Here is a 26782-nt window from a genome sequence, read left to right as displayed (position 1 = left end):
TCTTTTCATATATATTTTGTATTTGATTGTATCTTTACCACAACCTTATAGTAATTATTGAGCAAACAAAGCACAGAGATATTCAAAACTCAAACAAAACCACAAACTTAGTACATGATCAAAGCAATAGACTGTGGAAATATTAATCGAAATCTTTAGGCTCTACAATATCAATTTAATTTCTCCAAGATGTACTTGATTTACATACATTATACTTTCACTGAGACTATAATAATAATATTTATCTAACAAGGGAACAATTATTATCCTCATTTTACTAATGAGGGAACTGAAGCACAGAGATAGGGTCAGTATTTGCACAAGGTTAAATACTGGCAGCTAAATGGGGTTATACTCCACAGTACCCTGAAGCACAGCATACTTCCCCAAGTCTGTTCAGAGCCTTTCAGGTGATCTGAGATGCCACATTCATAAGGCTTCTTTTCAGGCCTTCTGAAAACATGAAAGAAATTACGCCAATTCTTGTTCTTTGGAAGTATTTATAGATTATCCATTCACTTAAAATCTACTTATCAAACAAAATACACATATATTGTTCAAAAATTCAGGTAGTACGGGACTTCCCTAGTGGTGCAGTGGTTAAGAATCTGCCTGCCAATGCAGGGGACACGGGTTCGAGCCCTGGTCCAGGAAGATTCCACATGCCGTGAAGCAACTAAGCCCGTGCGCCACAACTACTGAGCCTGTGCTCTAGAGCCCGTGAGCCACAACTACTGGGCCCACGTGCCACAACTACTGAAGCTGGCGTGCCTAGAGCCCATGCTCCGCAACAAGAGAAGCCACCACAATGAGAAGCCCCCACTCTCCACAACTAGAGAAAAGCCCACGCGCAGCAATGAAGACCCAATGCAGCCAAAAATAAATAAATAAATTTATTTAAAAAAAAATCAAGTAGTACTATAAAATTATGAGAAAAAAACCATCATACCATCATGCCCTAACTGCTGCCCTCCCACCTCACACATCCACCAGTCCTGCAATGCAGAGGCAACTATTTCCAAGCCTTTCATTTATATGTGCTAAATCTTCTGGTATTTACTTCCATATTTATAAATGGTAGCCTTATATTGCCATTTCTGCACTTAATAGTTTTAGGATAGCTCTGATTTCCTATTTTGGAAAAAGAAAATTCAGCATTATTAAGCCACTATAATACGTCCTCTCTTTCTTCCCCACATCCCCCCAATATGATTTTACATAATTTTGGGATAAGTTATTATTCAGTGTTTTAATTATTAAGACTGTGTAAAAAAATCATGCCATTGTACATCTTAGAATGGCAGAAATCCAAAACACTGACAACACCAAATGCGGGCAAGGATGTGGAACAACAGGGACTCTCATTCATTGCTGGTGGAATAACAAAATGTTATAGCTGCTTTGGAAGACAGTTTGCCAGTTTCTTACAAAACTAAACATACTCTTAACATAGGAACCAGCAATCGTGCTCCTTGGTATTGACCCAAATGAGTTGAAAATTTATGTCCATACCGAAAACCTACACAAGAATGTTTATAGCAGTTTTATTTATAATTGCCAAAATGTGGAAGCAACCAATATATCCTTCAGGAGATGAATGGATAAGTAAACTGTGGTATATCCAGACAATGGAATATTATTCAGCACTAAAATGAAATGAGCTATAAAACTATGAAAAGACACGCAGGAACCTTAAATGCATATTACTAAGTGAAAAAGTCAATCTGAAAGCTACATGCTACATGATTCCAACTATGCGACATTCTGGAAAAGCCAAAACTATGGAGACAGTACAAAGATCAATGGTTGCCAGGCACTAATGGGGAGGGAAGGATGAACAGGTAGAGCACAGAAGACTTTTAGGGCAATGAAACTATTCTGTATGATGCTGTAATTGTGGATACACGTCATTATTCATTTGTCAAAACCCACAGAATGTACAACACTGAGTGAACCCTAATGTAAACTATGGACATTGGGTGACAATGATGTGTCAGTGTAGGTTCAAGTGTAAGGAATGTACCACTCTGGTATGGGTGGTCATAGCTGGAGAGACTGCACGCGTGGGAACAAAGAACATGTGGAAACCCTCTGTCCTTTCCACTCAATTTTGCTGTAAATCTAAAAATTCTCTAAAAAATAAATCTGTTTAGAAAAATGTTGTGGATTTTTTGATGATGGCCATTCTGACCGGTGTGAGGTGATACCTCATTGTAGTTTTGATTTGCATTTCTCTAATGATTAGTGATGTTGAGCATCTTTTCATGTGTTTGTTGGCAATCTGTATATCTTCTTTGGAGAAATATCTATTTAGGTCTTCTGCCCATTTTTGGATTGGGTTGTTTGTTTTTTTGATATTGAGCTGCCTGAGCTGCTTGTATATTTTGGAGATTAATCCTTTATAAGTTGCTTCATTTGCAAATATTTTCTCCCATTCTGAGGGTTGTCTTTTTGACATGGAAGTAACCTAAGTGTCCATTGACAGATGAATGGATAAAGAAAATGTGGCACATATATACAATGGAATATTACTCAGCCATAAAAAGGAATGAAATTGAGTTATTTGTAGTGAGGTGGATGGACCTAGAGCCTGTCATACAGAGTGAAGTAAGTCAGAAAGAGAAAAACAAATACCGTATGCTAACACCTATACATGGAATCTAAAAAAAAAAAAAGGTTCTGAAGAACCTAGGGGCAGGACGGGAATAAAGATGCAGGCGTAGAGAGTGGACTTGAGGACATGGGGAGGGGGAAGGGTAAGTTGGGACGAAGTGAGAGAGTGGCATGGACATATATACACTACCAAGTGCAAAAGAGATAGCTAGTGGGAAGCAGCTGCATAGCACAGGGAGATCAGCTCAGTGCTTGTGACCACCTAGAGGGCTGGGATAGGGAGGGTGGGAGGGAGATGTAAGAGGGAGGAGATATGGAGATATATGTATACGTATAGCTGATTCACTTTGTTATACAGCAGAAACTGACACACCATTGTAAAGCTATTATACTCCAATAAAGATGTTAAAAAAAATGTTGTGCATATCTTAGCCACATGATATACTATGATTACATGTCTTTTCTTGTGCATTTTTTTCCCCTTGTAGTTCATCACTGTTTTGTTTTGTCATGGGTTTTTCTACATTCCTAACATTAATTCTTCCCAAACTCCCCATCAGTACTGTAAAATCACAATTGATTTTGTTTTTCATTTTCAAACACACCATACTCTATCAGATACATTCTTTTCCTGAAGACTTTCCTCTTGGAAGCCCCATTTTTTTCTGCTAAGATATGTACTGACTGTTCTCTAGATGTGTTTTATAAGTGTCATGCCTTGAATTCCTTTAACCATAATTCTGAAAATTTGCTTTGCTTTTCTATTGGATGAAATCTTCTATTTCTGGGTCCCCTATATGCCTTTTTCTTGATTTATTCCTTAATTTTTGTGGAGAATGTCTTCTGGATCTTTTCTGAGAAAGGATGTAAATAAATTTTTGAGACTTTGCATGTCTCCTAATATCTTCATTCTATACTCATTTAATTGATAGACTGGATGGGTGTAGAATTCTAAATAATAATTTTTCTAGATAATTTCCCTTTGGCTTCTGAAGATATACTTTCAAGGTCTTCTACCATTTAAGGTTGCTGTATAAAGTCAGACATCATTCTTATTTATAACCCTTTGTATGTAACCACTGTATGTATTTAAAAAAATCCTGGAAGCTTAAAAGATCTTTTTTTTTTCCCCTCTTGTTCTGAAATTACACAATAGTGAGTCTTTTTTTGATGAATTATGTCAACTGAAAATATCTGGCCTTCAATTTTGGGAAATCTTATATTTCATCCTTTCTGTTTTCTCTAGTCTCTCATCTTGGAATCCTATTATTCTGATGGTTAACCTCTTGGACTAACTTCTAATATTCTTAACATTTCCATCCTATTTTCAGTTTTTTGAACGTCTTCCTTTTTATTTTATATTTTTGGTTTTACATCTCTAGAGGAAGACAATACAATACAAAGTCTCAAAGTAACTCTATAGTTTTTGATTTCAAGTGTCCAACATTCACTTGAAACTTACCAGGCATACCAGGAGACAACACCAAGACTAAAACAGGCAATAGAAACAGACCCACAGGAGAGTCAGGTATTGGAATTATGAGCCATGGCCTTTAAAATAACTCTGATTAATATATTTCAGGAATTAGATAACAAAATAAAGAATTTCAGTTGAGGAATGGAAACTATAAAAAAGAATGTAATAAAATTCTAGAATCAAAAAAATAATAACTGAAATTAAGAACGTTAAAGTATGTATTCATTCAGCTCCTTACTAAATAGCCAAAGAAATGCCTACATAGATGCTCCAAGAGAAATGTAGAATGATTCAAGCAGCACTACTGGAAATAGCCTAAAATGGAAAAATTAATTGTGGAATATACATACAATGGCATACTATACAGTACTGAAGATCAGCACCAACATAGATGAATCTCTATGTGTACTGGGAAGAATGTATTTATGAAAGAGTATGTACCATATGATTCCATTTATATAAAGTTCAAAAGTAGGTAAAATTAATATGTGGTGTTAGAGGTAAGGACAGAGTTACCTCTCAGAGGAAGGAAGACGGTTATGATTGGGATGGGACATAAAGAGGGCTTCTAGGCTGCTTGTAATGTTCTATTTCTTGATCTGGGTGGTGGTTAACAAATGTGCTCACTTTATGGTAATTCCTCATGCTGTATGCCTATAATTTATAAATGTTTCTATATGTATATAAAAGTTTATAATATAATATACTTCAATAAAATGTTTACTGGAGTAAAGCAGGAAAAAATATTATTTTATAGATGCAATATCTTTTCTTAACTCTGAGAAGAACATGTATCTATTCCTAACTTATCTATTTACTTCTTCCTATTAGTTTTGGTGTCTATCTACCATATATTCGATGTACCTGAGTTCAGGCACTCTACTTTAGTGTCTCTAGAGGATAAAGGTCCTGTTGCATGGTTGTATGGAGTTGGAGAGGGGATCTGGGGTCCTATAGTAACCGATACAGAATTCTAACCAATCTACCTGTTTTTAGCCATACCCTTTATCCCTGCCTATAGCAGTACCTAGGGCTGACAGTTCTTTTTTCTTTTTTTTTTTTTAACATGTTGGCTGTGTTAATATTGTTATAGTTTATTTAAAAAAAAAGATATGTTTCAAGGGTACAGCATTGTAATTTGACATCTGTATACACTATAAAGTGATCACTACCACAAGTCTAGTTACCCCTTTCACTATAGAGTTGACCCCCTTCACCCATTTTGCCCACTCCCCCAACCTCTTCCCCTCTGGTAATTATCAATCTGATCTCTGTATCTAGGAGTTTGTTTTTGTTTTATTTTGTTTGCTCATTTGTTTTGTTTTTTTAGATTCCCCATATAAGTGAAATCATACAGTATTTGTCTTTCTCCATCTGACTTATTTCACTTAGCATAATACCTTCAAGGTTCATCCAGTTGTTGCAACTGGCAGGATTTTGTTCTTTTTTGTGGCTGAGTAGAATTCCACTGTGTTTATATACCATCCATCAATAGACACTTAGGCTGTTTCCATATCTTGGCTATTGTAAATAATGCTGCAATGAACACAGGGATGCATACATCTTAATGTTTTTGTTTTCTTCAGATAAATACCCAGAAATGAAATATCTGGATCATATGGTAGTTCTCTTCTTAATTATTTGAGGAATCTCCATGCTGGTCTCCATAGTGGCTTCACTGATTTACAGTCCCACCAACAGTGTATGAGGGTTCCTTTTTCTCCACATCCTTTCCAACATTTTGCTATTTCTTGTCTTTTTGATAACAGTCAATCTTACAGATGTGAGGTGATATCTCATTGTTGTTTTGATTTGCATTTCCCTAATAATTAGTGATGCTGAACATCTTTTCATGTGTCTGTTGGCCATCTGTATGTCTTCTTTGGAAAAATGTTTATTCAGACCCTCTGCCCATTTTTTAATCAGGTTTGTTGTTGTTGTCTGTATTCTTTTTTTTTTTTTTTTGGCTGTGTTGTGTCTTCATTGTGGTGTGCTGGCTTTTCCTTGTGGTGGCTTCTCTTGTTGCAGAGCATAGGCTCTAGGTGTGTGGGCTTCAGTAGCTGCAGCATGCAGGCTCAGTAGTTGCGGCACGTGGGCTCTAGGGTGTGTGGGCTCAGTAGTTGTGACTTGTGGGCTCCAGAGCACAGGCTCAGTAGTTGTGGCACACAGGCTTAGATGCTCCACAGCATGTGGGATTTTCCTGGACCAGGGATCGAACCCGTGTCCCCTGCATTGGCAGGCGGATTCTTAACCACTGCAAAACCAGGGAAGTCCCTTGTCTGTATTCTTTACATATTTTGGACATTAACCACTTACTGGATATATGATTTGCAAATATCTCCTCCCATTCAGTAGGGTGCCTTTTATTTCGATGATGATTTCCTTTGCTGTGCAGAAGCTTGTTAGCTTGATGTAGTTCCATTTGTTTATTTTTGCTTTTGTTTCCCTTGCCTTTGGAGTCAGTTCCACAAAAACATCACTAAGAACAATGTCAATGAGGTTACTGTGTTTTCTTCTAGGAATTTTATGGATTCAGGTCTTACATTCAAGTCTTTAATCCATTTTGAGTTAACTTCAATGTATGGTGTAAAATAGTGGTCTAGTTACATTTTGCATGTGGCTATCCAGTTTTCCCAACACCATTCACTGAAGAGACTATCCTTTCTCCACTGTATGTTCTTTGCTCCTTTGTTGTAAATTAATTGTCCACATATGTGTGGGTTTATTTCTGGGCTCTCAATTCTGCTTCACTGATCTGTGTATCTGTTCTTATGGTAGTACCATACTGTTTTGATTACTAGAGCTTTGCAGTCGAGCTTGAAATCAGGAAGCATGATACCTCCAGCTTTGTCCTTCTTTCTCAAGATTGTTCTGGCTATTTGAAATCTTCTGTGGTCCATACAAATTTTAGAATTATTTGGTCTAGTTCTGTGAAATATGCTATTGAAATTTTGATAAGGATTGCACTGAATCTTCAGATTGCTTTTGGTAGTATGAACTTTTTAACAATATTAATTCTTCCAATCCATGAACACAGAATATCTTTCCATTTATTTGTGTCTTCTCTAATTTCTTTCATCAGTGTCTTATAGTTTTTAGTATTCAGATCTTTTACCTCCTTGGTTAAATTTATTAGTAGGTGTTTTATTCCTTTTGATGCAACTGTAAAAAGGGATTGTTTCCTTAATTTCTCTTTCTGATAGATCATTATTAGTGTATAGAAGTGCCACAAATTTCTGTATATTGATTTTGTTTCTTGTGACTTTACTAAATTCATTCCACCATTTTTTCTGGAGAAGTCTTTAGGGTTTTCTACATATCATATCATGTCTTCTGCAAATAGTGACAGTTTAACTTATTCCTTTCCAATCTGGATGCCTTTTATTTTTTTTTCTTGCCTAACTGGTCTTGATAGGACTTCCAATACTATGTTGAATAAAAGTGGTGAGAGTGGGCACCCCTGTCTTGTTCTTAATCTTAGAGGAAAAGATTTCATCTTTTCACTGTTGAGTATGATGTTAGGTGTGGGCTTGTCATACATGGTTTTTATTATGTTGAGGTAGTTCCCTCCATACTCACTTTGTTGAGAGTTTTTATCATAAATAAATGTTGAATTTTATCAAATGCTTTTTCTGTGTTTATTGAGAAGATGGCTCTTTTTGTAGTTCCTCTGTTTCTTTCTTCTTCTCTTTCTCTCTTCCTTTGTGTCTCAATGGTTTTCCTTAGTGTTATGTTTAGATTCATTTCTCATTTTCTTTTGTGTATTTGCTATAAAGTTTTTGTGTATGTGGTTACTGTGAGGTTCACATACAGCATCCTATGTAAACTGTAGCCAGTTTTAAGTTGGTGACAGCTTAATTTTGAACACATTCCACAGCTTTATCTTTTTACTACCCCTCCCCATGTTTTGTACTTTTGATGACATCTTTTTGCATGCTTCCCTTAACTAATTATCGTAATTTTAGTTACTTTTACCATTTTGGTCTTTTAACCTTCGTGGTTGCTTTGTAAGTGATTGATCCACTACCTTTATTATATATCTACCTTTTCTTAGTGAGACTTTTACTTTCATACATTTTCTTATTATTAATTAGTGCTACTTTTTATTCAGCTTAAAGAAGTCCCTTTGATATTTCTTCTAGGGCTGGCTTAGTGTTGATGAATTCTTTTAGCTTTTGTTTATCTTGGAAACTCTTACTCTCTCCTTCAATTCTGAATGATAACCTTGTTCAGAATTCTCGGTTGGACTTTATTTCCTTTTAGCTCTTTGAATATGTCAAGCCACTCTCTTCTGGCCTGTACAGTTTATGCTAAAAAATCTCCTAATAGCCTTGTGGGCTTTAGTATGTAACGAGTTGTTTTTCTCTTGCTGCTTTTAGGACTCTCTCTTTATCCTTAACTTTTACCATTTTAATTATAATGTGTCTTGGTGTGTGTGTCTCTTTGGGTTCATCTTATTTGGAACTCTATGCTTCCTGGACCTGGATGTCTATTTCCTTCCCCATATTAGGGAAGTTTTCAGCCACTATTTCTTCAAATAATTGTTTTGGCTCTTTCTCTCTCTCTTCTCCTTCTGGGATCCCTATAATGTGAATGTTATTTCTCTTGAAGTTGTTCCAAAGGTCCCTTAAGGTATCTTCACTTTTAAAATTCTCTTCTCATTTTGCTGGTCTGTCTGAGTGATTTTCATTGCTTTGTCTTAAGCTTACTGATTCATTCTGCTATCTCATCCAGTTTGCTGTTGAACCCCTCTAGTGTAATTTTCAGTTCAGTTACTAATTCTCTTCGGTACTTTCTTATACTTTCTCTCTGTTGAAGTTCTCACTGTGTTGATTCATTCTTCTTCCAAGTTTGATAAGCAACTTTATGATCATCGTTGAACTCTTTGTCAGGAGACTTCTTATCTCTGTTTCATTTATTTCTTTTTCTGAGGTTTTATCTTATTCTTTCAATTGGAACATATTCCTCTGTCTCCTTATTTTGCTTTATTCTCTGTTTGTTTCTACGTATCAGGTGAATCAGCTATCTCTCCCAGTCTTGAAGGAGTGGTCTTATTTAGGACATGTCCTGTGGGGTTCAGAAGCACAATCCTGCTTGGCCACCAGAGCCAAGCATTCAATGGCTGCCTCCCTATGTGGGCTGTGTGTGCCTTCTAGTTTTGGAGTTGCGGTGGTACACTGGTGGGTGGGGCTGGTCCCCAGACTGGCTGCAGTGCCCAGCCAAGGCACAGCCCTAAGGGTGGGGTTCCCAGTAGGGTGGGCCCACTGGCATAATAGGTTAGAGGGAGAATTCCAAAATGGTGCTTGCCAGCACTGACATTACAAACTAGCCCAAGATTGCAAAAAGCTCTACTGCCAGTGTTTCAGTCCTGGGAGAGTGTCCCAACTGGTTCCTGCCTCTCCAGCAGATGCTTCGAGATTAGTAAGTAGGACCCCTTCACCTATGATCCATGTGCTTTTCAACTGGTGTTTGTGTCCTGTGGGTCAACTGGTTTTTGGGTCTGGTGGGTCTGCATGTGAGCCCTTTAAGAGTGGGTTTCTGATCCCTGCAGTTCTATAGTTTTCCTGGACATATTCCCCATTGGTTTTCAAAGCCAGGTGTTTTGGAGTCTTGTCTCTCTTGCGTAGGACCTAGCAGTTGGGGTGCCTGATGTGGAGCTCAAATATCCTTCTCCTCAGGGAAAAGATCCATACCCTTGTGATTGCTCCCATTTGTGGATTGCTGTGGCTGGGGTGTGGTTTTTTTCCCTTGCGCAGACTTATCTCTGCCTCTCCTACCTGTCTTGATGCTGTCCTTTAACCCTTTGTTGTGGAAGACTCTATTCATCCAGTTTTCAGGTCCTTTCTGAGACAATTATTCCATATGTAGTTGTAGATTTGTTGTGTCTGTGGGAGGAGCTGAGTTCAGTATCTTCCTATGCCATCATATTGAACCCTCTCCTAGGACAGCCAATTCTTTATCCCACCTGAGGTTCTATGTTATGAATCTTACTGGTAAATCTCTGTAAACCTAAAAGTTTCAGCTTTCTCTGCTCTTCTAAGTCAGTTGTCACTCCTCAATCTTACACAATTTATGAACATTTTTATGTTGTTATCCCCTCTTCATTTTGGTGGATTTATACCATGTTTATTCCTATGTTATAATTTTATTGCAGCTTAATGAAAAATCAGAGATAAAAACATGTATTTAATCTGCCAATTTTTGATTCACTTTTTTCCTTACATTTATTAAAAGTATTAATTAGGTTATGATTTACCTCTTATGATCTGATGTAGAATTTACCTATATTTCTATAAATTTTGAGGTTTCTTATTAGCTGGGTGCCATTTTTTTTTAAATGAAATCTTTCACTTTCCTGTATAGCCTTTAAGTGGTATATGAGTGGCCATACTTCCTGGCTTATGATCTCTTTGGGGAACTGTAAATGCATTGCTGTGTTTTATTATCAAATGAAATTTACAGTGTCCTGTTCCACAGAATGAAACACAGAAGGATTTCATAGGCACTCATCCAGATGGAGCACAAATCTAAAGTCTACATGCAAACTTCTAAGAAATCGCCTTTGCCATCTTATGTGCAGTCCTGTTTCCTGGGCTTCTAGAAGAATTGATTTTGTTAAAAATAATCCCAGACGAAACTCAAAAAGAAGCATCAAGTAGTCTCTCAATACTTTCAGTTGTTTAAGATTATCTTAGCAGGAGAGTTTGTGCTGCTTTATGAATTCTAGATGGCTCAGTTTCCTGCAGAGTATATTTATTAATTATTTAATGAGTAATTAATGTATTATTTCCAGTCTCTTTAGAAATAATATGAGGAATAACTCAACCATCTTTCTATTTTAACATGATCATTAGAAAATTAATATATTAATATAATTTCAGTCAAGATGAATAAGCTCTAGAGATCTGCTGTACAACATTGTACCTACAGTCAACAATAAAATATTGTATACTTTAAAATTTGTTGAAATAGATCTCATGTTAAGTGTTCTTTCCACAATTAAATAGAGTAAGATAAATTTTCAAAAACCACTACCATGTACTCTTACTGTCCAAAGGCATGTCTAATTTTTTAAAAATTGAAGAACTAAAAAATCTTAATAGCAGCTTGAACATACCATCTTTATCAGCAGTGTCTTGAGGCTTGCATTTTAAAGTGAAGATCTTCCGTAGCTTACAGTTAGCTGAGACAATAATTCCATCCAGTGACTGGAAAAATGCTCCTTTGAATATTTCACTGGTAAATGCCACCAAGTCAATGCATAGATTGCACCACTAAAATTAAAAAGGGAAAGAGGAGTAAGTACTATGTAAAATCACATAAATGAAATGCAAAGTTCAGAATTGAGGCAATCGTCTGGATCAACCAGCCCCAAAGCAATTTTCCCCTTTAGGCAAATCTATCTGTTTTGGCTTCGATTTTCTTAAAAATTGTCTTGATTCTTCCAAAGAAATCATCATGATCTAAACTGTACACCGGTCATCTGGCTAAAGAGTTCCCATGGTGAGACAAGGCTTTGACAACTTAGGGAAGTAACTCTAGATCAGTAGGCAGTATGCTAGTCGGAAGCTAATTGTAGGTGCATTAGACCACTTAAATCTTGAAAATCAAGGATAAGTAGCCAATTGTTCCTTCAAGAGGACTAATTTGATCACACTTAGCCACTTATATTTGTTAAAAAAAAAAGCACGGATGAAACTGAAATTAGAAGCTGGGTCTAAACTGCAGCCATTGCTGTTTATTTATAACCAATTAACCTATTGTACAGAAATAGATTCTTCTAAAGAATTTGTAATTATGCCAGGTATTTGCCAGTTTTTAAAGTACTCTTGCAGGGACTAATTTCTGCCCATTAAACAATTAGACCCCTCAATACTTCATCAAATAAATTCTCTAAATGGTCTTACTGAGTTAAAGAAAAGGAGCAAATAATCATTTAGTAAAAAATTATGACATATATAAGATGGCAGGGCAAAAGCAGAAAAAAGAATTTTTGCAGTTAAAAGAAAAGCAGTATTTAAAATTGTCTGTGCTTTGATTAAAATATTAGGCTCCTCCATTATTTGCTTAGAAGCACAGTTTATATAAGGTCTGTTTTATTAACTTATCAAAAGTAAAAGATACATTAATTGATAAAGGAAATAATAATGTCATTTTAAAAGTCAAATTCCATTTAGAAGTATTGATTTTAATATGGAGGAGAACCAGAGCTTGTTTCCATAGTAGAAAAGTAAAAGAGATTGCAGTAAATTATTGATTAAATATGTAAAATTATTTTCTTTGTAGATGTCTCAACAGTAACATTTTATTCCCAGGTGATGAGAATGCTCTGGTCTTTCGGGGAAAAAGGAGTCAGGTGTAATAAAAGGTAGGAGGTAGGATTGAGTGTGATGTAACAATAAGGTTGACTTGACCAGCGGGATGGGGCGCTCTGGGGAAGTGTGGGAAGTAATGTGGGATAGGGCAGTGAGGCCAGGTTCTGGAGGAGCTGGAAGATCAAGAAGAGAAACTTGGATCCCAGAGGGTCAAGTGCCACTGTGGTTCTTGAAGCCGAATGGGAGAAAAGTAGAGTATTGGAAGTCTGGACTAACCCTGATGCAGGAATGTTTGGGGTGGTAGAGTGGTACTGGGAAGAAGGCTGAGGCAGAGTAGAGACAGACTGAGGCACAGAAGCACCAATTAGCCTCCATCAGTCATTTAAGCATGAAGTGAGGAGGGTCTGGTTTGAAGGCTAGCATAGGAAGTGAAATGTAAGGGACAAATCCAATATGCATGCCATATGGTGAAACACCATGGCTTGGTAAAATCCAGGTTATATGGAGGTACTGGGGTTTCCAGCTATCCAACACTAATTATTAACATTATTATACTAGCATTATTATTGTTGTTACAAATTTGGGTTCCATTCCTTAAAAACTTAACATTATGCCCCAATTCCAATCTTTCAGCTGGTTTGTCCTATCAGGAATCGCATTCATCCATTCTTCCCCATAGGTGCTAAGTGCTTATCAGGTGTTAGACACGGGCTTAACAAGTTTTATACAAAATGTAGCCCTTTGTCACTTTTCCACTCATGCAATCATACTGTCAACTCTTAACCCTTTTTTCTCTCTGTATTTTATTTTATTAATTAATTAATTTATTTTTGGCTGTGTTGGGTCTTCGTTTCTGTGCGAGGGCTTTCTCTAGTTGCGGCAAGTGGGGGCCACTCTTCATCGCGGTGCGCGGGCCTCTCACTACTGCGGCCTCTTTTGTTGCGGAGCACAGGCTCCAGACGCGCAGGCTCAGTAGTTGTGGCACACGCGCTTAGTTGCTCCGTGGCATGTGGGATCTTCCCAGGCCAGGGCTCGAACCTGTGTCCCCTGCATTGGCAGGCAGATTCTCAACCACTACGCCACCAGGGAAGCCTCTCCCTGTATTTTAAAATAATACCTCTTGATTCATCAATTTTAGACATTATCTGCTGACTTCCTATTATGGTAGATAAGATTTTTAGCTCACTTATACACCTAACTTTTCTGACTCCATCCTCCCTAGATAATTATCTCTCATTCTTTCTCTTTCTCTCTTTTCTTTAAAATTCATATTCTGTGTTTACCTTATTGTGACTATGTAAATATTGTACACAACTGAGCCAAGTGATGCTCTATGATTACCTTTCCTTTCCTTATGCAACTTCTTTAGATTTCTAGAGTTAATAACTGCTTTTTAAATTATCTTTTTTTTTTTGAAATAAATATTTTGAGTCTTCCTACGTCTAGGAAATGCTTGGAGGTGACATCTGAGTTTCGTTTTGAACAACTAATAAGGGCTTCCAGGCCCAGGGAGGTATGGGAATGTGCTGGGCATTTTTTCTCAGGACCCTCCCCCTTTATTCTCTGCTTAGATGAACCCTCCAGCTGGCTGCACCTGAAGACCCAATCAGAATCTGCCAGATCTGCTTGGGAACTGGTGTCGACCTCCTTTAAACAGCGCAAGTCCAGGAAACCAGGCCCTTACCTACTACACCCATTTTTTCTCTTTTTTTCCACAGTTTTATTGAGAAATAATTGACATCACTATATAAGTTTAAGGTGTACTGCATGATGATTTGATTTATATGTATTGTGAAATGATTACCACAATAGATTTAGTTAACATCCATCATCTCATACACATACAACAGAAAGAAAAAAAAAAGATTTCTCCTTGTGATGAGAACTCTCAGGATCTACTCTCTTAACAACTTTCCTATATAGCTCATCAGCAGGGTTAACTATAGTCACCATGCTGTACGTTACATCCCTAGTGTTTATTTATCTTATAACTAGAAGTTTGTACCTTTTGATTACTTTCCTTCAATTCCTGCTCTGCCCTCACCCTCACCCCCCACTACATCTAGTAACCACAAATCTGATCTCTTTTTCCATGAGTCTGGTGGGTTTTGTTTTGCTTTGTTTTCATTAGAGTCCACGTATAAGTGAGATCATACTGTACTTATCCTTCTCTATCTGACTTACTTCACTTAGCATAAAATGTCATCAAGGTCTATCCATGTTGTTGCAAATGGTAGGATTTTCTCACTTTTTTATGGCTGAAAAATATTCCATTGTACATATATGCCACAACTTCCTTATTCATCTATAGACGGACACTTAGGTTGTTTCCATGTCTTGGCTCTTGTAGATAATGCTACAATGAATATGGGGGTGCAGATATCTTTTTGAGTTAGTGCTTTTGTTTCCTTTGACGATGTTCCCATAAGTGGAATTGCTGGATCATTTGGTAGTTCTATTTTTAAGTTTTTGAGGAACCTCCACACTGTTTTCCATAGTGGCTATACCAATTTACAATCCCACCAACAAAGCACAAAGGTTCCCTTTCCTCTGCAATCATACACATTTGTCTCTTGTCTTTTTGATGATATCCATTCTAACAGGTATGAGTTATATCTCACTGTGGTTTTAGTTTGCAATTACTTAATGACTAGCGATGTTGAGCATTTTTTCATATACCTGTTGGCTTTTTGTATATCTTCTTTGGAAGAATGTCTATTCAGGTCCTTTGTCCATTTTAATTGGATTGTTTTGTTGCTATTGAGTTGTATGAGTTCTTTGTATATTTTTTGATATTAACTCCTTATCAGATATATGGCTTGCAAATATTTTTTCCATTTCATAGGTTGTCTTTTCACTTTGTTAATGGTTTCTTTTGCTGTGCAGAAGCTTTTTAGTTTGATGTAATCCCAGTTGTTGTTTACTTTTGATTTTGTTGCTTGTGTTGTAGGTGTGATTTACACACTTCTTATATATCCCAGTCAAACTGCTTTTATTCCCTCTGCCTGGACTCATGCTTCACGGAAAGTACTTAACAAACAATGGTATGCATGTGTGTGTATGAATATACGAAGACATGCATATACATACATGCCTACACAAATACTTTCAATCTTTCATTATATCATCATTTGACAAACACCATAAATGTGTGAGAACTGGTAAGTTATTTAGTGAATCCATCTCTTAGAAGTACAGATGGGAGTAATTCCTGGAAAAGATGGGAATATCTTTCACAAATCTTCCTTGGTTAGAGGAAACAGAAAATTTTTTTTAGTTTAGTGGATAGAAATTTTTTTTTGGTTTAGCTGATATTTATAAAGGTTACAATTTTCATAAGCTTCCACAAATAACTCATTATTCATATAAATTCTGTGATAATTTTCTGAAGTTTTAGAAAAGAGTATGAACTCTCTACTATTAACAGGTGGGTTATCTGAATTACAGCTGATCTTTATAAAATATTTTCATTATTCTTGGGGATATCATTCACTCTTAAAATCCCTTTTTTGCATTTTTCTTGATCACTAATCACTTTATTCCTATGTGCAACTCTAGGCCATCAGGGAAGAGCTCTTGATCTAAAATATTTATAATTATGGGTCCTTAAGAAATAAGCACAGGAAAGACAGCAATCTTGATAAAGAAGAGACAGTTCTGTTTAGTTTGTTTCTTGGATTGATAAGAGAGTTTATGGTATCTAGTTCCAGCATGGAATTTTACGTGAAACAACTGACTGCCAAAGGGTGAAAGCATTATTCAAAGCATCAGTTTCTAGTTTTTACTGAAATGTTTTGGCCATATGGCTTCATTGCACTGGTGAAACACATGCACGCACAGGCACACACACACACCCGCGCACACAGACACATTCAAGAGCCTGCAATAACAAGCTCTTGGTTGTCCCAGAACTCTTTTCATTTCCTGTGCCCCTATTCTCTGCCAATATGGTAGGAAAGATCTGAAGATAATGGATTCATGTTGCGTGTGTGTAAAGAGCCTGAGTTGCTAACAGTACACAGCTCTAGCCAGCATTGCCTTGCTAAAAAGGAATGACAAACAAAAAATTACAATTTCATAACCTAGCAATCATAAAGTGATCTTTTCCAGAATTTTAGAACCTCATTCTATTTTCATGCTCCTGAAATAACAAAAAACAAGGTTTTAAGACTTTTATTCTTGAGCCTTTCAAAATAATTTTTCACTTTAGCTTTAATTTCTCAAGAGAAAATCTGATTACAATGACTTTATCTTTTTCACCATCATATTGTGATTATTAAGTGGTGTAAGCAGAGATTGCAATAGTAATTTCCACGTGGTCAGGGGAAGTAATTACATATTACTAGTGTATTAAAAGCAATTTCCCCAGGGAAAGCAAATCACCACAAGTCCTTACATGGAGAGAGGGGAGTTGATGACTGGAGGTCGGGGCTGCCAGGGTAGTAGTAGCTCATGGCTGAACCAAGGAAAGGCAAATTCCTTGTAGAAGTGTCATCATTATACCTGTTCAGCAATCAATCTCTACCTCCCAGTTCCTATCCTCCAGCAAGCTATCTCTTCCTGAAACAGCTGTCCCATCTTTCTCTTGCTAATCCTCAAGTCACCCTTTCATTGTGCCTTTTGAAATCCTTACTACTGAAAAGTACCTATATTCTTTATATTCTTCTAAGGGTCCTACACACCTTAACTTAACTGAAACCTGGCTTTTCTCTGAGATATTACTTCCCCTTCAAGCCTGGAGTTGAAGTTCACTTATGCAGTTCACCAGTGCTTCTACAGCCCCCTACTTTGAGGCCATGGGGCGGGGTGGCACTAGAAGAGAGTTTGGTCTTCTGACTGGGAACCCTATCTTCTTTGAAGCCTGAGGCATTGCAGAGACAGGCTTTTCCACCCTTTCAGCTTCACCTCATGCCCCGGTCACTCCTTCTACCTCCTCAGGTACACACGCACCATCCTGTACACGCATTCCTGGAAAATGCTGGGACCAGGTTCATCTTACCTTCTGACATACTGTTCAACACCCTAAAGGTCCCTTAACCTTTTCTTAAAGTTTTCCTCTCCTCTTCACTCCTTAATCCACTCACATGGCCATATCTTGAGATTTAATTTAATTACCCTGGTATACGTCAAAAATTTTGAATTATATTCTATTCCCTTATCTCTCTGTCAACTCCCTCCCGTTAACCTCTACTGACAACACCTTTTAAATATATTCCTCTGAGAGATGCAAGAGTTTGGGCCCTGGAGCCAAACTGTCTGGATTTGGATTCCAGTTCCACCACTCACTAGTTATATAATCTTTGCAGTTACTTAGTCCTCTCTGTGCCTCTCTTTCCTTATTTGTAAAATGGTGATAATAATGACACATCTCTCATAGAGTTGTTAGGATTCAGTGTTTAAATACATGTAAGCACTTCTAATAGTGCCTAGCATATGGTAAATGCTCAATGTATGTTAACCATATGATCTTTTTGACGTTCATACTGTGAAACCCACAGACTTTGAGGGTTCAGTTCAATGAGTTTTGACCATTTCATACATCTGTATACCATACCCTATCAAGATATAGAACATTTTGATCACCCCAGACCGATCTTTTGTGCAGCTCTCCAATCAATCTCAGCATTCATACCGTTTAAGGGCAAGTACTAACTTCTTTCACTTTAGATTAATTTTGTCTATTCTATTACTTTATATAAATGAAATCACAGTAAATGGCTTCTTAGAGTTAGGCTAAGATTTGAGGTTCATCAGTGTTGTTGCATGTACTGGTAGTTCATTCTTGTTTTGCTGAGTAGGCGCTCACTATGAATAGACCACAATTTGTTTGTTCAGTCTTCTGTTGTTGGACACTTGCATTATTTCAAGATTTCAGCTATCATAAATAAAACTGTTGTGAAATTCAAATTTGTGTACACATATTTTCATTTCCTTGAATAGACATGAAGAAGTGGAACTGTTGGGTCAAAGGGTAAATGTTTAACTTTATGAGAAACTTCCAAAGGTATTTCCAAAGTGGTTATACCATTTTCCATTTACACTAGAAATTTATGAAATTGCTTTACATCTCAACAACATTTAGTATTTCCAGTCTCTTTTAATTTAGCCATTCTAGTGGATGAAGTAGTGGTGGTAACTGTGTTTTAAATCTGAATTTCCCTGACTGATGGTATAGAGCTCTTCTTCGTATGCTTATTTAACCAGATGTATAATCTTTGTTTAATTATTTTTGCCTTAAAAAGTTATGTCTTTTTATTATAGAGTTGTAGGATGTAGTCTGAATACAAGTCTTTTGTCAGTTATATGTATTAAGAATATTTTCTCCCAGTTTGTGGCTTGCTTATTCATTTTCTTAATAATATCTTTTTGATGAGCAGTTTTAAATTTTATTGAAGCCCATTTTGTCAATTAATTTTTTATTATGGTTAATGCTTTCTGGGTCCTAAGAAATCTCTTAAAGTAGCTCTTTAGTTTTAGTATTTACATTTAGGTATATGATTCATCTCAAATTAATTTTTGTGAATGGTAATGAAGTATGGGTTGAGGTTCATTTTTCTTTCTTCTATATGAATACTCAGAAGTTCCAGTTCTCAAAAAATTGCTCTGATGCCTTGGTTGAAAATCAACTGACTATACATGTGTGGTTGTATTTCTGAACTTTTTATTGGTATCTATGCCAAGAACATAATGTCTTCATTACTGTAAGCTTAAACCAAGTTTTGAAATCATAAGGTATAAATTTTACTTTTTGAAAACTGTTTTGGCTATTCTAGGACCGTTGAATTTCTACATAAATTTCAGAAGTATCTTCTTAATTTCTGAAAAAAAAAAAGAAGCCTGTTGGGATTCTAATTAGGATTAGATTGAACCAACAGATTTACTGAGAGAGTATTGGCAGTTTAACAAATACAGTCTTCTGATCCATAAACAACATGCCCCCATTTATTTAGGTCTTCAATTTCTCTCAGCAATGTTTTATAGCTTTCACTGTAAAGGTCTAACATATATTTTCTTAAATTTACTCCTGAATATTTAATATTTTTCATGGTATTGTAAATATTTTTAAGATTTAGAATTTTCAATTGTTTACTGCTACAAATTTGTATAGAAATATATAGAAACAATTGATTTTGGTATACTGCCATTGTATTCTGTGACCTTGCTAAAACTCAATTACGTTACTAGGTTTTCTTTAGTTGTTGTCGGTTCTCTAGAATTTTCTTTTTTATTAAAACATCTTTATTGGAGTATAATTGCTTTACAATGTTGTGTTAATTTCTGCTGTATAACAAAGTGAATCAGCTATATGTATACATATATCTCCATATCCCCTCCCTCTTGTGCCTCCCTCACACTCTCCCTTTCCCACCCCTCTAGGTGGTCACAAAGCACCAAGCTGACATCCCTGTGTTATGCAGCTGCTTCCCACTAGCTATCTATTTTACATTTGGTAGTATATATATGTCAATGCTACTCTCTCACTTCGTCCCAGCTTACCCTTCCCCTCCCCGTGTCCTCAGCTTACCCTTCCCCTCCCTGTGCATTTTCTACGTCTGCGTCTTTATTCCTGTCCTACCCCTAGGTTCATCAGAACCATTTTTTTTTTTTTAGATTCCATATATAGGTGTTAGGATACGGTATTTGTTTTTCTCGTTCTAACTTACTTCACTCTGTATGAGACTCTAGGCCCATCCACCTCACTATGAATAACTCAATCTTGTTTCTTTTTATGGCTGAGTAATATTCCATTGTATATATGTGCCACATCTTCTTTATCCATTCATCTGTTGATGGATACCGAGGTTGCTTCCATATCCTGGCTATTGTAAATGGTGCTGCAATGACATTGTGGTACATGACTCTTTTTGAATTATGGTTTTCTCAGGGTATATGCCCAGTAGTGGGATTGCTGGGTCAGATGGTAGTTCTATTTTTAGTTTTTTAAGGAACCTCCATACTGTTCTCCATAGTGGCTGTACCAATTTACATTCCCACCAACACTGCAAGAGGGTTCCCTTTTCTCCACACCCTCTCCAGCATTTATTGTTTGTAGATTTTTTGATGATGGCCATTCTGACAGGTGTGAGGTGATACTTCATTGTGCTTTTGATTTGCATTTCTCTAATGATTAGTGATGTTGAGCATCCTTTCAAGTGTTTGTTGGCAACCGGTATGTCTTCTTTGGAGAATTGTCTATTTAGGTGTTCCGCCCACTTTTGGATTGGGTTGTTTGTTTTTTGGATATTGAGCTGCACGAGCTGATTGTATAATTTGGAGATTAATCCTTTGTCAGTTGCATCGTTGGCAAATATTTTCTCCCATTCTGATGGTTGTCTTTTCATCGTGTTTATGGTTTCCTTTGCTGTACAAAAGCTTTTAAGTTTCATGAGGTCCCATTTGTTTATTTTTATTTTCATTGCTCTAGGAGGGGGTCAAAAAGGATCTTGCTGTGATTTATGTCAAAGAGTGTTCTGCCTATGTTTTCCTCTCAGAGTTTTATAGTGTCTGGCCTTACATTTAGGTCTTTAATCTATTTTGAGTTTATTTTTGTGTATGGTGTTAGGAAGTGCTCTAATTTCATTGTTTTACATGTAGCTGTCCAGTTTTCCCAGGACCAATTATTGAAGAGGCTGTCTTTGTTCCATTGTATATTCTTGCCTCCTTTATCAAAGATAAGGTGACCATATGAGCATGGGTTTATCTCTGGGCTTTCTATCCTGTTCCATTGATCTATATTTCTGTTTTTGTGCCAGTAGCATACTGTCTTGATTACTGTAGCTTTGTAGTATAATCTGAAGTCAGGGAGCCTGATTCCTCCAGCTCCGTTTTTCTTTCTCAAGATTGCTTTGGCTATTTGGGGTCTTTTGTGTTTCCATACAAATTGTGCAATGTTTTGTTCTAGTTCTGTGAAAAATGCCATTGGTAGTTTGATAGGGATTGCACTGAATCTGTAGATTGCTTTGGGTAGTATAGTCATTTTCACAATGTTGAATCTTCCAATCCAAGAACATGGTATATCTCTCTATCTCTTTGTATCATCTTTAATTTCTTTCATCAGGGTCTTACAGTTTTCTGCATACAGGTCTTTTGTCTCCTTAGGTAGGTTTATTCCTAGGTATTTTATTCTTTTTGTTGCAATGGTAAATGGGAGTGTTTCCTTAATTTCTCTTTCAGATTTTTCATCATTAGTGTATAAGAATTCAAGAGATTTCTGTGCATTAATTTTGTATCCTGCTACATTACCCAATTCATTGATTAGCTCTAGTAGTTTTCTGGTAGCATCTTTAGGATTCTCTATGTATAGTATCGTGTCATCTGCAAACAGTGACAGTTTTACTTCTTTTCTGATTTGGATTCCTTTTATTTCTTTTTATTCTCTGATTGCAGTGGCTAAAACTTCCTAAACTATGTTGAATAATAGTGGTGAGAGTGGGCCACCTTGTCTTGTTCCTGATTTTAGAGGAAATGGTTTAGTTTTTCACCATTGAGAACGATGTTGACTGTGGGTTTGTCATATATGGCCTTTATTAGGTTGAGGTAAGTGCCCTCTATGCCTACTTTCTGGAGAGTTTTTATCATAAATGGTTGTTGAATTTTGTCAAAAGCTTTCTCTGCATCTATTGAGATGAACATATGGTTTTTATCATTCAATTTGTTAATATTATGTATCACACTGATTGATTTGCATATACTGAAGAATCCTTGCATTCCTGGGATACACCCCTCTTGATCATGGTGTATGGTCCTTTTTTTTTTTTTTTTTTTTTTAAAAGGTTGTTTTTTTTTTTTTTTAATTTTAATTAATTAATTTATTTATGGCTGTGTTGGGTCTTCGTTTCTGTGCGAGGGCTTTCTCCAGCTGCGGCAAGCGGGGGCCACTCTTCATTGCCGTGCGCGGGCCTCTCACTATCGCGGCCTCTCTTGTTGCGGAGCACAGGATCCAGACGCGCAGACTCAGCACTTGTGGCTCACGGGCCTAGTTGCTCCGCGGCATGTGGGATCTTCCCAGACCAGGACTCGAACCCGTGTCCCCTGCATTGGCAGGCAGACTCTCAACCACTGCGCCACCAGGGAAGCCCTGTATGGTCCTTTTAATGTGCTGCCGGATTCTGTTTGTTAGAATTTTGTTGAGGATTTTTGCATCTATGTTCATCCGTGATATTGGCCTGTAGTTTTCTTTTTTTGGAGGGGACATCTTTGTGTGGTTTTGTTATCAGGGTGATGGTGGCCTGGTAGAATGAGTTTGGGAGTGTTCCTCCCTCTGCTATATTTTGGAAGAGCTTGAGAAGGAAATATGTTAGCTCTTCTCTAAATTTTGATAGATTTCACCTGTGAATCCATCTGGTCCTGGGCTTTTGTTTGTTGGAAGATTCTTAGTCACAGTTTCAATTTCAGTGCTTGTGACTGGTCTGTTTATACTTTCTACTTCTTCCTGGTTCACTCTCGGAAGGTTGTGGTTTTCTAAGAATTTGTCCATTTCTTCCATGTTGTCCATTTTATTGGCATATAGTTGCTTGTGGTAATCTCTCATGATCCTTTGTATTTCTTCAGTGTTAGTTATTTCTTCTTTTTCATTTCTGATTCTGTTGATTTGAGTCTTCTCCATTTTTTTCTTGAGTTTGGCTAATGGTTTATCAATTTTGTTTATCTTCTCAAAGAACCAGCTTTTACTTTTATTGATCTTTGCTACCATTTCCTTCATTTCTTTTTCATTTATTTCCGATCTGATCTTTATGATTTCTTTCCTTCTGCTAACTTTGAGGTTTTTTTGGCTCTTCTTTCTCTCATTGCTTTAGGTGTAAGGTTAGGTTGTTTATCTGACTTTTTGTTATTTCTTGAGGTAGGACTGTATTGCTATAAACTTCCCTCTTAGAACTGCTTTTGTTACATCCCATAGGTTTTGGGTCGTTGTGTTTTCATTATCATTTGTTTCTAGGTATTTTTTGACTTCCTCTTTGATTTCTTCAGTGATCTCTTGGTTATTTAGTAGCATATTGTTTAGCTTCCATGTGTTTGTATTTTTTTACAGTTTTTTCCCTGTAATTGATATCTAGTCTCGGAGCATTGTGGTCAGAAAAGATACTTAATACGATTTCAATTTTCTTAAATTTACCAAGGCTTGATTTGTGACCCAAGATATGATCTATCCTGGAGGATGTTCCATGAGCACTTGAGAAGAAAGTGTATTCTGTTGTTTTTGGATGGAATGTCCTATAAACATCAATTAAGTCCATCCTGCTTAATGTATCATTTAAAGTTTGTGTTTCCTTATTTATTTTCATTTTGGATGATCTGTCCATTGGTGAAAATGGGGTGTTAAAGTCCCCTACTATGATTGTGTTACTGTCTATTTCCCCTTTTATGGCTGTTAGCATTTGCCTTATGTATTAAAGTGCTCCTATGTTGGGTGCATAAATATTTACAATTGTTATATCTTCTTCTTGGATTGATCCCTTGATCATTATGTAGTGTCCTTCTTTGTCTCTTATAATAGTCTTTATTTTAAAGTCTATTTTGCCTGATATGAGAATTACTACTCCAGCTTTCTTTTGATTTCCATTTGAATGGAATAGCTTCTTCCATTCCCCACTTTCAATCTATATGTGACCCTAGGTCTGAAGTGGGCCCCTTGTAGACAGCATATATATGGGTCTTGTTTTTGTATCCATTCAGCCAGTCTGTGTCTTTTGTTTGGAGCATTTAGTCCATTTACAATTAAGGTAATTATCGATATGTATGTTCTTATTCCCATTTTCTTAATTGTTTTGGGTTTGTTATTGTAGGTCATTTCCTTCTCTTGTGTTTCCTGCCTAGAGAAGTTCCTTTAGCATTTGTTGTAAAGCTGGTTTGTTGATGCTGAATTCTCTTAACTTTTGCTTGTCTGTAAAGGTTTTAATTTCTCTGTCAAATCTGAATGAGATCTTTGCTGGGTAGAGTAATGTTGGTTGTAGGTTTTTCCCTTTCATCACTTTAAATATGTCCTGCCACTCCCTTCTGGCTTCCAGAGTTTCTGCTGAACGATCAGCTGTTAACCTTATAGGGACTCCCTTGTATGTTATTTGCTGCTTTTAATATTTTTCCTTTGCAGTTATTTTTTGATAGTTTGATTAATATGTGTCTTGGCGTGTTTCTCCTTGGATTTATCCTGTATGGGATTCTCTGCGCTTCCTGGACTTGATTTACTATTTCCTTTCCCATGTTAGGGAAGTTTTCAACTATAATCTCTTCAAATATTTCCTCAGACCCTTTCTTTTTCACTTATTTTTCTGGGACCCCTATAATTCCAATGTTGGTGCGTTTAATGTTGTCCCAGAGGTCTCTTTTCATTCTTTTTTCTTTATTGTGTTCTGCGGCAGTTATTTCCAGTATTTTATCTTCCAGGTCACTTACCTGTTGTTCTGCCTCAGTTATTCTGCTATTGATTCCTTCTAGAGAATTTTTAATTTCATTTATTGTGCTGTTCATCGTTTGTTTGCTCTTTAGTTCTTCTAGGTCCTTGTTAAACGTTTTTTGTATATTCTCCATTCTATTTTCAAGATTTTGGATCATCTCTACTATCATTATTCTGAATTCTTTTTCAGGCAGACTGCCTATTTCCTCTTCATTTGTTTGGTATGGTGGGTTTTTACCTTGCTCCTTCAGCTGCTGCAAATTTCTCTGTCTTCTGATTTTGTTTAACTTACTGCGTTCGTGGTCTCCTTTCCACAGGCTGCAGGTTTGTAGTTCCCATTGTTCTTGGTGTCTGCCCCCAGTGGGTGAGGTTAGTTCACTGGCTTCTTTAGGCTTCCTGGTGGAGGGGACTGGCACCTGTGCTCCTGTGGGTGGGGCTGGATCTTGTCTCTCTGGTGGGCAGGGCCGCGTCTGGTGGTGTGTTTTGCGGTTTCTGTGAACATATTATGATTTTAGGCAGCCTCTCTGCTAATGGGTGGGGTTTTGTTCCTCTCTTGCTAGTTGTCTGGTATGGGTCATCCAGCACTGGAGCTTGCTGGCCGTTGGGTGGAGCTGGGTCTTAGTGTTGAGACAGAGATCTCTGGGAGAGCTCTTGCCGATTTACATTATGTGGTGCCGGGAGGTCTCTGGTGGTCCAATGTCCTGGAGTCGGCTCTCCCACCTTGGAGGCTCAAGCCTGACACCCGGCCAGAGCACGAAGACCCCTGTAAAACGAACAGTGCTCACGGTCTTTTCCGTCCACAATCCAGAAGGATTCATCCAGCCAAGTGTGCTGCTCTGTATCTTTCAGCTCACTGATTCCAATCCAGTGTTCATGCACACTGCATGCATTTGAGACACTCCAGGGAGAGTCTCTGCACGTCTGAAGTAAGGTCCCGGAGCAACACCCTACCGTGTGCAGCAGACAGAGGGCAGGACATGGCAGCAGTCCTCTCTAGAATTTTCTACAAGATGATTATGTTGTCTGCAAAGAGAGAAACTTTTATTTCTTCTTTTTCAATCTGTATGTTTTAAAATTTCTCTTTATTATCTTATTGCACTTGCTGGGACCTCTAATGCAATGCTGAATCAAAGCACTCATTGTGGATATCTTTGCTTTGTTCCCCATCTTAGGAGGTAAGTATTGATAGTATTTCACCATTAAGTATGATTTAGTTGTAGGTTTTTTATAGAGGCCTTTTATTAGGCTCAACAAGTTTCCTTCTATTACTAGTTTGATGTGAGTTTTCATCTTAATGGCTAATGAATTTTCATCAAATGATTTTTCTACATACATTGAGATGACTTTATGATTTTTTCCCTTTATTCTGTTAATGTGAAAAATTACACTGACTAATTTTCAAGTGTAAGACTAACCTTGAATTCTTGGAATAAACACCACTTGGTCATGATGTTAAGGATCCATGTGTCTATGTTCTTGAGTGATATTGATTTATAGTTCTCTTTTGGGAATTAATATATTTCCTGGTTTTGGTATCAGAATTATGCTGGCCACATTTTATTAAGTGAATTGAAAAATGTTCCTTCTCCTTTATTATCTGAGAGAGAGTATTATTCTTTCCTTAAATGTTTGGTTAGATTTACCCATAAAGCCATCCGAACCTGTATTTTTTTGTGGGAATGTTTTAAATTACAAATTCATTTTCTAAAAATAGATATAAGCCTACTCAGATTTTCTATTTCTTTTAGTATCAGTTTTAGTAATGCGTCTTTAAAAGAATATTCCCACTTAATCTAAGTTGTCAAATTTATTAGTATACAATTCTTCATAATATTCCCTTATTTTCCTTTTTCCTTACATTCATTCTTGATATTGACAATGTGTGTGTGTTCTTTTTTTCTTGATTAGTCTAGGTTTATCACTTACTAAATATTTTCAAAATCCAAACTTGGTTTCAGTGATTTTTCTCCATTGCCCATTTTCCAT

The 26782-nt window shown here is 36.9% G+C and overlaps 1 protein-coding gene across 19 annotated transcripts in view; it reads right to left on the bottom strand.

The window, feature by feature from the left end:
- Positions 1-26782, bottom strand: part of CFAP20DC (CFAP20 domain containing) — a 271882-nt gene that overhangs the window by 141294 nt on the left and 103806 nt on the right. For all 19 annotated transcript variants that reach the window (XM_007192357.2, XM_007192356.2, XM_007192358.3 and 16 more), the window contains one exon: positions 11208-11364. In XM_007192357.2, coding sequence (XP_007192419.2) covers positions 11208-11364 — 157 coding nt within the window. The remainder of the gene's footprint in view (positions 1-11207; positions 11365-26782) is intronic.

This window comes from Balaenoptera acutorostrata, chromosome 10 (assembly GCF_949987535.1).
Source record: "Balaenoptera acutorostrata chromosome 10, mBalAcu1.1, whole genome shotgun sequence".
NCBI classification, from domain to species: domain Eukaryota; kingdom Metazoa; phylum Chordata; class Mammalia; order Artiodactyla; family Balaenopteridae; genus Balaenoptera; species Balaenoptera acutorostrata.
Note: the sequence above shows the minus strand (reverse complement) of the source record. Positions and strands in the feature narration are given on the sequence as shown.